Source organism: Rhamphochromis longiceps, linkage group LG1 (assembly GCF_057381845.1).
Source record: "Rhamphochromis longiceps isolate RC_006_pf linkage group LG1, R_longiceps_female_GT1.1, whole genome shotgun sequence".
In the NCBI taxonomy this organism is placed as follows: domain Eukaryota; kingdom Metazoa; phylum Chordata; class Actinopteri; order Cichliformes; family Cichlidae; genus Rhamphochromis; species Rhamphochromis longiceps.
Genome location: NC_140557.1, coordinates 34,377,410 through 34,390,947, shown reverse-complemented (window position 1 = coordinate 34,390,947; position 13,538 = coordinate 34,377,410). Strand labels below are relative to the sequence as shown.

The 13,538-nt window shown below is 40.4% G+C and overlaps 1 protein-coding gene across 1 annotated transcript in view; it reads left to right on the top strand.

Moving 5' to 3' along the window:
* LOC146679073 (protein kinase C-binding protein NELL1-like) overlaps nucleotides 1-13,538 on the top strand; it is a 312,233-nt gene that overhangs the window by 237,616 nt on the left and 61,079 nt on the right. Inside the window, exon 14 of the mRNA XM_085407775.1 lies at nucleotides 2,337-2,459. Coding sequence (XP_085263901.1) covers nucleotides 2,337-2,459 — 123 coding nt within the window. The remainder of the gene's footprint in view (nucleotides 1-2,336; nucleotides 2,460-13,538) is intronic.

Here is a 13,538-nt window from a genome sequence, read left to right as displayed (position 1 = left end):
CTCTTAGTGGTGGTTAATCATGCACTGCCTGCAGTACTAAATCCCTTTCCTTTCCCCCCAGGCCTCTATCTAAGAGCAAACATATAAAAGTCAAGAGAGCAGTTCATGGTACCCAGCAGAATATAAAACACCGACCCTGAGATTGTACGTTACTCGCAGCACTTACTATTTTATTAGTAAGTCAGCATTTCACGATTCTAACAAAACTGTCCATATTTTCATAATGCTGACCTTGCAAGTTTTCTATTACAAAAAATTGTCTCAGTTTGTGGTCATAGAATATTGTTTGCCACTTTATTTGAGTCAAAGAATGAGTGAATAAGGCAATAATTTCTCTTTCAAGGGTTTGACATGACAGAAGTCATGCTTGCTGTCATTATCATCAGCTGCTGTAAGACCACTTTCTGTGTTGTGATTGGATCAGTGCACCTCCACTCGTTCATTCAGAGCTACACATTTAAGCTGACAATTGTTTTGGTCATCATATTGTTAAATAGTTTTGACAAATTAGAGCACATCACAAAAACAAATGCAATCATGAATATATCTTCATATTGTTCTAAACTGATATATTGAACGCAATCAGGGACTAGATTTGTCACCCCGACTGTAAGTACTAGATCCAAGTGTCAAACATTTGGCCCTCAAGCCATAAACAGCCCACTAAACAGCCTAATCCCATGCACAGGATGGCTTTGTGAAGAGGAGGGTAACATGTCAAACAAAATGTGGAAAAGGTGCACAAGCCAAACCTCCTAGAGAGCCATAGGGTTCAGGTTTCTCTGCACAGCAGGGCTGCTGTAACTCTAAACTCAACTATACATCCAGCCATCCATTGAATTTTCTTCCACTAATCCAATTCAGAGTTATGGGCGGGCTGAAGCTTATCCCAGCTGTCATAGGACAAGAGGTGGGGTACATGGTGGCTCAAAGAGTTGGCAGTTCGTCTTGCAACCGGAAGGTTGCTGGTTCAAGCCCTGGCTCGGACAGTCTCAGTCGTTGTGTCCTTGGGCAAGACACTTCACCTACTGGTGATGGCCAGAGGGGCCGATGGCGCGATATGGCAGCCTCGCATCTGTCAGTCTACCCCAGGGTAGCTGTGGCTACAACTGTAGCTTGCCTCCACCAGTGAGTGAATGAATAGTGGAATTGTACAGCGCTTTGAGGGCCCCGAAAAGCGCTATATAAATGCAATCTATTATTATTATAGGCCTCCAAACTCCACTAATAAATATGAAAACAATAAAGCAATAACAGCAGTAAAAATAAGATCAAAATCAAGACTTAGACAAAGTGATTAAATTGGTTCATTCTCAGAATGTACTTGTGCTCCTGCACACTTTTAAAACATGCTGTTTTGTCCCGGTTTTAATCTGACAGCCCATTTAAGATCAAACCGAGCTCTGTTTGAACTACAATGAGTCTGACAGCCCTGCTCGAGACGGCTTATATATGTTCTGGCCATATCATGCTTTAATTATATTCCCCGCATTATCTGTGATAATGTTCTTGTACTGAATTTGTCACATACTCAGCAGTAGGGACATTCACCTTGTCTCATTGCCGGGATGCAGAGCGTTGATTGCAGTGAGCAGGTTTTTGGCAGAGTTTTTACGGGTGGAAAAGGAAACTGTTTTTCTTTTTTTCTTTCTGCTTTGTCTTCATAATAAAAAAAATCTCTTCTGGCAGTGGGAAAGAGAACAAAACAGAAGCAGCCCATGCTGTTAGCCTACTGTCTAATCACTCTTTCCCATGTTGGCGTACAAATGCTGCAACACTTTAAGCAACTGTTTTCAACTAGTAGAGTCAAGGATTCTCTTTCTGGAAAACTCAAAGTGTTTACATGTTAAAGTAAAGAGATGGTATATTTTCGATATTGTGTCTAGCACGTCATCAGTGTCCAAGCCAACATCATTAGGCTAATTAATTCTGATGCTCAGTAATTAGTCAGTACACCTGCCATGTGTCAGCTGTTGCCTCTCCACCATGGGCGGTAGTTTTTAAGTAAAAGCGGGCTTGGAACGAAAGCGAGCTTTTGTGTTTGTTTGAAGTCACCTTCGAGAATCCAGTTCAAGTCCATTTTGAGCATGCCAAGCATAACTGGTGTTTGAAAACATGGTTGCTCAGAGAGGTGGCTGTTGACAGAAGAAAGACTCAGCTATGGCTTCTCATTCTGAGCCAAGCAGCCGGTTGACTGTCCTCTCAGAGCGTAGTGATTGGGTGGCCTCTCGGCTCAAAAAGAAATGACCCCTCCATCTTTCACACACTGCAAAGTCAGAAACACACACACACTCTATTCTCTATGTGAAGTTCCTCTCTGTCGGTTTCTCCCTCAGAGCATGACGAGTGCGCCAGCGGCCAGGATTTGTGTGATGAGAACGCCATCTGCACCAACACCATCAGGGGACATCTGTGTACCTGCAAGCCAGGCTATGTGGGAAATGGCACCATCTGCAGAGGTAAGTTCCTAACCCTGGAATATCCCACCTGACACACAGACACAGAAACAAAAAACCTTGCCACATCCTCTGAAGATAGGTTGCATGCTTCATTACAACACGGTTCATGTGGTTCGCTCCTCCTTCCTATCCTCTAACCAGGCAGCAGCTGCCATGGAGATGGTGAAAATTGAATCTGGACCATTTTCAGACAGTTTTTGCCCACATGTGCTTCTTTCCCCTCGCTGCTCACCCTGCTCCCCATTGACCTGTTGCACTGCCAGGCATGTTTCCTGGTTTGCCTGCATATAATAGCAATTGAACAGCATACAGAGGAAAACACTTTGTTTTCAGGTTCACAAAAAATTAACATTTGAAAAAATATCAGAACCTTTGCATATCTATAGCTATGAAAATTACAGTTCTTTGTAATAGACTCCATTAAATCTACACATAGACCTTAGAAGTGTTGATCATTCACTTCAGCAAGCATGTTAAAGATATGGTTGTTTGCCTGCTAGAGATTAGACCGAAGACTCAAGTTGCAGCACTACTTGGTCTGCAGTAGCACATGTTTGTCAGCAAAGCAAAACACGTTTTACAAAAACTGTGGGAAGTTCTGTTTTGCTGTCTTGGGTTTAACGTCTTGGTCAGGCATGGATATTACTAAAAAGAAAATGGACCTTGCACAATCATAGCAACTGAAACTAGAAGTTAAGATAATAAGCGCATTAGGAAAGTATTCCTTAAATTAGATGAGAGATTACAATCCAGCTGCTGGAGTTTCTCCCTGTTGGCTCTTAAAAAGGTTCTGTGGTTAGGACACTTTAGTATTGATACCTCCATATTTAACTCATTCACTGCCATTGACGTCTATAGCCGTCAATGGCAGTGAATGAGTCAATGGGTTTAACTCATTCACTGCCAATGGCTGGCAGTGAATGAGTTAAATATGGTCTGTATTCTTTAACTATAAATATACTGTGACTCATTTGTCTTAAAAAGAGGTATTAAGACATGTTAAGTTTGGAGGATCCTGCCAACAGTCTAACCTTAATAAGGTGCTTAATTTTAGTAAGTTGTCAGAGTCGGTGTACATTTTGAATATTGCGTATTTTATTGTATAAAACAGAAGTCGGTGGTGGGTCAAATAGAGTCACTTTGTGCTTTTTTGTTATGTCAAATCAATCTCCTATTCACAGGTAGATGACGTGTTCATGCGTCCAATCCGCGAGGCGCAGTATTAATTCTGCTGAAATGCATATTTTCAGGGCTGATGAAACGGGGCAGCCATTTCTAGGCCATGCAGGGCAATCGTAGCAGCAGAGGCTCGTTAGAGGGTTGAGAGCTTTTACAGTCCAGAGGAGTGCTGTGGCTTGAGGTCACCAAAATACCACAAACATTGCTAGGATCCACCAACAGAGCTGCAGAAACATCAGATTTTCACTTTAGCCAACCAGTCAATGAGAAAGAAAACATATTACATTTCAGAATCTGAGGAATCAGGAAGTTTTTTATTTACGGTATCTGTTTGATAAGAGATCTTTAGTCACAAAAAAAGACATAGCAGGTATATCTTGCCTGGGTGTTAAGGTTGCACTTTGCCTGTTACATTTTATGGGTATTTTTCGATTTGGTAAAATAGAGTTAATTGCTCAATGTGTCCCTTTTTTATCAGCAAAGAGCAAAACACTCAGGTTTAAAAAAATTTGTGTGTATGTGTAGGAGATAACAAGCTCTATATTAAAAAGCGTTTGAGGATTTGAGGTTTATTTCTCAAAATGTGTTTTGTTGCTCAGAGTTGGTGCTGCCTCATAATATACTGTACTTCTGAACTCAAGTCTTAAAATACAGCTCAACTCCCAGCCTTGCTCATGTCTACAGCTTGATTTGTAAATAAAGAGACCCCATGGGCTTGCATGGAGCACTTTCGTGTAATTTTTTAGACTGTGTGCATATGCTTGGCTGCTGTCCAAGAGATGGGAGAGTCATTAAGCCTAATTAGGCTTTGATATTCTAACCTACCTAAACATGATCTCAACAAAATTCCGGCAAATGTGCTGCAGTTGGATGTATTTGTTGCTGCACAAGCTGACATCCCCCCCAATAGGCGATATATGCCGCCTGTGAGGATGTGGGCTTTTATTTGCTTTCCTGTAATTTCCTTGAAAGTGCCAAATATCAAAAGGGAATGTCAGGACTATTATCTACTCTATCATTTTTCAGGGTTAAATACCATGCTTTATTTTGACCTTCCCACCGTGTTCCATAGTGAAGCCACACTTTGCGTCGGCCTTGCTGCTCCTCACCGTGAAACTTAATAATGTTGTAATTAGGACAGGACAGAGGAAAGCATGTCAGTAATACAAATGATTAGTGGGAGGGTAAGTGTATCATATGGTGCTGTGGGTTGACATCTGCATGTATGTGATGGACAAGAAGTAGGGAAAGTGAATGATGAAACAAAAAGCAGCAAATGCAGGAGAGTGAAAGAGGAGGGAAATGCAGTGACAGAACCAGAAAGTAACAGGAGACATAAAAAAAAAAAAGTAAAGAAGTCGTTGTCACCCACCCCCACTCACCCAGCCATCTGTAAAACAGGCATTAGGATGAGCAGCAGGTAGGAGGCAGGTCCAGGGAGAGATCAATGTAATTTGCAAAGTGCCTTCCACATAGTTTCAGCCTCTGGATTGTCTCCAGATTCATCACACACACACACACACACACACACACACACACACACACACACACACACACACACACACACACACACACACACACACACACACACAGAGAGGCACACAATGCTTGAGGACAATATAAAAATTAAACTACAGCCTACATATTTGTCACTCCAGGAGTCACGGTCAGTGTGCAATTTATATAACAGAGAGGTGAATACATCAAACAATGTTTAGAATATAAATGATGAAATATGAAAACATTAGTTAACATAGTGGGTTTTGTTTTGTTTTTTCATGTTGGAATTAGAAATGCACTTTATTAAAAAAAATGGGTACTTTTAGGCACATGAAAAATGTGCATCTAGCTCCTGAACATGTAATTCCATCCGTGGACTTTATTCTGCACTCCTCTAATATCCTTTCAAAAGATTTCCTGCAAGGAAAAACCCACTTTAGCTGCAACAGGAAGGTGTGGCATTATTGTTAAAGGATGATTTCTTTTTTTAAAATTTGCCCCAAAGTTGCTGGAAAGGTTTAAAATCAGGATTCTGAACAAACTGGTCAAATACTCCTTCACCAAACTAGAACAAAAACCTAGTTCATGTAGTGCCTAGATATTCCTAGTCTAGGAAATTAACCCAGACCCCACATTGTGTAGCTAATACATGATCAGTCATTATGCTGAGACCATGCATGACACTCAGTCCAGCTGACTAATGACATTTGTCACAGGCATGTAGGGAAATTTGTTTTAATAATGTAATTAAAACTTCCTGCATTTTACCTATATTGTGCAGGCCAATTAGTATATTATGTGAGAGGGGAGTTTGAGGAATCTCTCTCTATTTCCCCCCTCCCCCTGAGATCTCATTACTGTGTGATGGTGACAGTGTTGGCCAATCGACCTGTGCCTCCCATCTCATTCCCCTCATACATCACTACTGCCCTCTTAGGAATAGGGGAATTAGTCTGAGTGTGACTGCAGCTCCTCAGCCTGTCCCTGCTAATGTTAATAAGGAAAAAGGTGAGTTTAGCTTTAGCTCATGCCCGACTGTGCAAAACTGCATTTCAGAGACAGAAAATGTATGGGTGACTGAGGGGTGGAACGGCCAACAAGTACCCATCAACATTTAATGTCTTTTTACATATACAATGCAACTTCACTTGGATTTGTTGTCAAGGAGGTAGCATTTTCTTTTGCAAAGGTATAATTTGGCGTTTACTATTTGTTAGGGCTTGGAGGATGGTAAAACCTGCCATAGGTATAGGTTTATATGCTCAGTGACTTCCGAACTGAAAATCTCACACATTTTGTTAGACTTTTACCCCATTTGATGTCATGAACTGATGTTTCATTAATTATTAGATTGGCAAGACTTTTGTGAATGCCTTAGTTTTCGGCCAATTAAATCTCTATACAGTGGTGGTCAGATGTTTACGCACACTCATGAATATCATGGTCATTCTGGGCTTGTGATGATTGCTTTGAACTGTTGTTTTCCCAGGGTGGAATGATTGTACGGCATACATCTTTAATGACTTTATAAAGCAAGAATTGGGTACACAAGTTTGAATATATTTCAGATTTTTTCTAATCCACACTGGTTGGCTAAATGTCCCTTAGCAAACTGCACCTTGACCAGATGCTTTTGGTAGCTGTCAACAGCCTTCTGGCGTAATTCTGGCTGGATATTTGATCACTCTTCTTTGCAGAATTGGTTGAGTTCATTTAAATTGGTTGGTTTATTGCCACAGAACCGGCTTTTAAGTGTAGTCCACAAATGTTCAGTAGAGTTGAGGTCAGGGCTTTGGGAAGGTGATGCCAGAGGCTAAATGTAAGCCTCCATTGTCCTGTTAGAACACACAATTTTGTCCAAGTTTCAGTCATCTAGATATTAATTTGTCAAGTTGAAACATTTGGAAGTAGTCGTCCTCATTCATTATTCCATCCATTATGTGCAGTCTACCAGTATCACTGACAGACAAACGGTGCCAGAGGATGATTCTACTGCCAACAAGCAGAGAGCTGCTACAAAACATTAGTTTTACCCCTCCAAACATATCTCTTTGTGGCCAGATAGCTCAGTCTTTGTCTCATCTGACCGTAAAACTATCGTCTAGAAGGTAATTGGCTTGTCCGTGTGGGCAGCTGTAAATTGCAGTCGATGTTGAAAGTGTCATTTTGGAGTGGGGCCTGACTCTCAGTCGACACCCTCTCAGTTCAGTATTTGTTTTTTTCTGGGTTTTTTGGTTGTTTTTTTTCAACTGATGGTCTTGGAATGGGTGATTGTTTAGAAATGGTTCCAAGAGACTATCCCAACTTATCCAAATCTATACTTCTCTTCAAGTTAATAGGCCTTGGATTTTGTCAGGTTAAAAACATTGTAGAGCCCCCAGAATTTCTGTATATATTTGATCATGTATGTGTACTTTCAACTCCATTGGATTGGAGAAAATCCAAAATAAATTCATTCTTGAAAACAATTCTTTTTTTTCTTTTTGAAGTCATTGGAGATGGTGCACAATCATTCCACCCTGGCAAATTACCACAACATTCAAGCCCATGAGAAGTGTTTGCAATCTTTTAATTTTCTTTTTTAGGCCTTTTGGTGTTTCTGAGCTGGCCACTGGTACATTTGGGAATGTACCAGTTTTTTGATTTGGCAAATCCTAAAGCTTTTGATAGTCCTTTGATATTTTTGGTTTCAGCCTAATAATGGCTTCCTTAATTTAAAATTGCACGCCTTGCATGTGAAAAAATGGGGGGGCTGTGTATTCAGATGACTGTAATTCTCCAGTTAACTCAGTACTTTTGTTAAACTCCTTGAATTAAAGCTGAAAGCCAGCACCTCAATCATATCTTGCTTGTTTGGTTTAAAATGCACCATGGTGATGTAAAGAGGCAAAATGACCAAAATTGTGCTGTTGTCAAATATTTATGGACTTGACTGCATAGCTTGTATATGTGAAACAAGGTTTTTGATATATTTACAGGATAATATATCAATGGGTGTGAATCATTAAAGGGTTAAAGGATTAAACTCTGTGGAAAAGAGCTATTTCAGGTGATGCATTAACCTCCTAGGACCTGGCATCCACATATGTGGACACCACATTTACTAAATTTTGCTCTACAAGGGCCTGATATCCACTTATGAGGACATTATACTGTTACTGTTCTATCAAAAATTTAAACAAATATCCTCATTATGTGGCTCTCATTTTTCTTAGAAACAAAAATTAGGTAAAAAAAAAAAATATCTGGTAATTCTTTGTTTTTACATTCATCAGGTCCCAAAATGCCCAAATATCAAAGAGAAATAAAAAATACATGCCGTGAATGAGTTCGGGTCTTAGGAGATTAAAGTCAGTGTGAAAGTGATTCAATAGGCTGTTTGTCTAAAGGACCCTAATTGCAAGCTTTCTGCTATGTTGAATTGAAAAGAGGAAATGTACTGAGACTTTTTTTTGCGTCTTATACTACAGTGAGTATATTTTCTGGCTATGTTTATCTGAGTACATCTCTTCAGAGGATAAATCTTAACAGATAGACAAAAATCAAGATGCCCATTAAAGACTGTAGGTTTTTGATACCAAGAGTTTTCACATGAGTCAGAAAAGTTAGCCCATTACCTGACTGTCCCCTTGCTTCCTTGCAGCACACCACAGGAGACTATACATGCTTCCCATTTGCTCACTGTGAATTCACTGGATAATTACCTGCTATATTCTAACATAGGTGCAATCAGACAGTACATGGGCTTTGTGCCTGGGAGCTGAGAGGAGAAAGTATGTTCAGTGTATAATATCTGCTAAGCAGATATTATATTCTCACACAATAATATTACATAATAAAATTACACTTGCCGGAGCAGGGAGATGGAAAGATTAAAGAGTTTACATTAAAGACCTGCATCAGCATCGTTTGTCCGTGTTCACATCTGTGTGCTCTACTGCATAGCACTCTGCGCTACCAGCAAGAGTATCTGTTAAACAAAGCGTATACAGTACTTTTCACAGATTTTATATAGTTGAGTATCACCGGCACAAGACTGATTGAAGACAAAAAAAAAAAACATCACAGAGATGATAGAATGAGGACAGCATACTGGATTTTTGCTTGGTGCATTAAATTATATTACAAGAGTGGATGTGATGGAGCTGAACACAGGGGGGGGGGGGTCTCTCTTTGCTGCTACATCTAACAGTGGGGAACAGACTAAAAATAATTGCCTCAAATGATAATTGCTACAAAGCTTCAAAAACAAGTAGCGAGTTTTTTTTCTTTTCCTTGTTACAATTTTCTTTTCCACATTTGCAATTAATCATAGCTTCAGATACTGTGGTTTTCAGCCAATTAAATGTTGTAAAACACTGTGCCCTCTAGCACACAACTACACAGCAGAAACTGCTAAATGTGTTGTTCCTATCAAAAAAGGATGAAGGGGAGCAATAATTATGTAAACAGAAAATTAAATGCTTCATACTTATAGAGGAAATGAAGACTGAATTACACTCCTTCCCCCTCCCTCCCTCCCAATTTCTCTTTTCCTCTCATCCCCCCTCTCATCCCCATTCTCTATTTCCCAGAATACATTAGCATGGGTTTACAGCTCGCTGTTAGCTGCTTGCAACATGGTTCCTCTGCGATTAGGTCCGATAGCAAAATGAGAAAAGCACGAGTCAGTGCTTTTGTCCTCTGCGCCACTGTTTAGACTCACTACTCAAATCCTCTCTATTTAAAGCCCCTTTGTCTATACAAACCAGTCCTAGGGAATGAAACGGACCATTAACAAGATTAGCTCACTCATTCTACTGCTGACAAAGGCTCTGCAATAGGCTGCTGATCATTAGGCTGGCAGTGGGAACAATGCTGATCTATAATCTTTTGCCGTGCTTCGATTGAACTATTGTGGCCCATTTATTAGACTCTAAGGGAGATGACATAATGGTAGCCCTTTGTCAACCCAAGAGAGCCGCAATACCAGAGCAATCGGTGGAGGAACGAAAGTAAGTAATGGTAAAAGGAGTCTTAACCCTTCATTTCTTCTTTCTTACAGTCAGTTTGTGCAGTTGGTTGAACTGAAATAGAGCCTGTGGGATGGAGGCCTTTTTGTATGTTTCCAGCAATCATCCCAGTAGCACTAGGCAGGAAGGTGGGTGGCTGCAGGTAGGCTGTAGGTCTCATCAGGTATAAAGTTGAGAACAAATGTTCGCATGTAAATAGCAAGTATGCTTCACAAATGTTTTCCAGTGTAGTAGCAGGTAGCATTTTAGGTGAGAAAATCTTTCAAGCCACAGTGAACACAATCATTTCAAAATCAACACCTGAGCTGCATTCTTAAATTGTGTTTTTGAACCGTAAATACAGCAAGACTGAGCAGAATCAGCACCTACAAATAGGAGCAATAGCTGCGCTTCTCCATCTATTGTGTGTTTTCATAATATCAGCAGCAGCCAAATCTATTGTGTCGTTAACAGTCACCCGAAGGGGCATAGCATTGCTGTAGCAACAATATTAGCCATAATTACTCTCCTGTAATAGAAGCAAGATGTGAGGTATAATCACTACTCAGTCAGTGAGAGAGCAGAAGTAGGTCAGCTGTGGTAGACTGAGTGATTGTGGTGAATGTGCCTGGCCTAGTCGAGCTCCCCTGAGATCACCGAGGCAAGGATCCAGTCAGAGTCCCACCGATGCCACATTACACATCTGTTACACGAAGCTATAAGGGGAAACGTATCAGGTTCACTGTGGTAGGAATCTGCTCAAGTCAAGCCCATGCAAGTGGATATTGGGTATGTTTTGGGGCATGCAACCCAAATGAAGTACTTGTGGAAGTGCAGTTTTTCTAATAAATGCTTGCAGAGGGCGTCTCCAACAGTGAGTCAAAGCCTGTGAAGTCCCATGTTAAAGTTAAACCAACAGAATGAACAATATTTACAGCAAAGATTAAAAATTGTTTTCGGCCCCCTTGAACTTTTCCACATTTTGTCACATTACAGCCACAAACATGAATCAATTTTATTGGAATTCCACGTGAAAGACCAATACAAAGTGGTGTACACGTGACAAGTGGAACGAAAATCATACATGATTCCAAACATTTTTTATAAAGAAATAACTGCAAAGTGGGGTGTGCGTAATTATTCAGCCCCCTGAGTCAATACTTTGTAGAACCACCTTTTGCTGCAATTACAGCTGCCAGTCTTTTAGGGTATGTCTCTACCAGCTTTGCACATCTAGAGACTGAAGTCCTTGCCCATTCTTCTTTGCAAAACAGCTCCAGCTCAGTCAGATTAGATGGACAGCGTTTGTGAACAGCAGTTTTCAGATCTTTCCACAGATTCTTGATTGGATTTAGATCTGGACTTTAACTGGGCCATTCTAACACATGGATATGTTTTGTTTTCAACCATTCCATTGTTGCCCAGGCTTTATGTTTAGGGTCGTTGTCCTGCTGGAAGGTGAACCTCCGCCCCAGTCTCAAGTCTTTTGCAGACTCCAAGAGGTTTTCTTCCAACATTGCCCTGTATTTGGCTCCATCCATCTTCCGATCAACTCTGACCAGCTTCCCTGTCCCTGCTGAAGAGAAGCACCCCCAGAGCATGATGCTGCCACCACCATATTTGACAGTGGGGATGGTGTGTTCAGAGTGATGTGCAGTGTTAGTTTTCCACCACACATAGCGTTTTGCATTTTGGCCAGAAAGTTCCATTTTGGTCTCATCTGACCAGAGCGCCTTCTTCCACATGTTTGCTGTGTCCCCCACATGGCTTGTGGCAAACTGCAAACGGGACTTCTTATGGTTTTCTGTTAACAATGGCTTTCTTCTTGCCACTCTTCCATAAAGGCCAACTTTGTGCAGTGCACGACTAATAGTTGTCCTATGGACAGATTCCCCCACCTGAGCTGTAGATCTCTGCAGCTCGTCCAGAGTAACACTGCCCTTTTATTGAGGTTACATGAATATGCATAGGTTCATTAACATATGACGTCTACATACACACAAAGAGTACTTTGGCTTTGTGATGTGTGTGTGTGTGTGTGTGTGTGTGTGTGTGTGTGTGTGTGTGTGTGTGTGTGTGTGTGTGTGTGTGTGTGTGTGAGGTCAAGATGTGACCCTGTGAAGACTCCCCAAAGCTGGTGCCAGAAGTCTAGCGGGTCCATCTGAACAAAAGGCTCTTATACTTAAAGAGATATACGTGTGTTTGCTATGCCATATATCAGCAAGAGAAGATACGACCTCTCCTAGGAGGTGTGTGATCTTATGCCAGAACACTCTGTAGAGGAGTGAACGCACTCCCCTCTTCATGCTACACAGAGTTGTTACAGACCTCCTAGGATGAGACATTCTTTCAATCTACAAATTATTATACACCTCTAAGCATATATGGTTAAATATTTCTAAGCATAAATGACAATCAACAATACAAAACCTAACAGAGGGCTGACATTAGGAAAAGAGAATTATACATTTTTCCTGTTTCTAGTGTTGATCTTTGTGTGACACAACCCGAAATGGCACAACGTCAGCATCAGAATCAAATCAACATGGATGTCTTTCTAAAAGTGCCATTTAGCACCAATAATCGAACCGTGGGAAAGCAACAGCAGAACATGTAGAGAGAAATTGAATTACTCACAAAGTGCAGATTGAATTTATAGACATTATGTTTTAGTTTTTCTGTAAACTGCAGTGAGCTGTAGCTCTGAAGCTGTTGAAGTCTCCATTTAGATTTCAACTAATTAAGGTTCATAATAAAGAATAACCCCGTGGCTCAGAGACAGTAAAAAATTTATGTTGGGTACATTTTCTGCTTGCAGTTGTATTTTCACCAGGTAAAAGGTTTGTATATGGAAAATGCATACCAATACACCTGGGAGAAGGAAAGAGACAACTGTGGTTTCTGTTGCAAAATTTACCATCACTTAGCATTCCTTAAGCACACCTACTGGCCCAATAGAAAAATACTAATTTAATTCTTTATATATATTTTTTGATTGATTATATTATATTAATAACTTGAGATCCACTATGCATATACATTTTATAGCCACTGAGGTCTGCTTCAAAACAGCATGACTGTGTTATTGTCAGTCAGTCTTTAATAGGGAAGCTTTGATCACCTTTGTAGCTTTACACCTGCTGTGTTGCTTACTCTCAGCCAGACCCTGTCCCACATTATTGTTAAGATGCAAACTACCATATCAAATCAAATCAAATCACTTTTATTGTCACATCACATGTGCAGGTACATTGGTACAGCACATGTGAGTGAAATTCTTGTGTGCGAGCTTCACAAGCAACAGAGTTGTGCAAAATACAATAATGTAAACAAGCAAAATACAAGAATGGCTACATCTGAAACTAATAAATATATGTACAATATATAATAGTATATGCATTTCTGGATG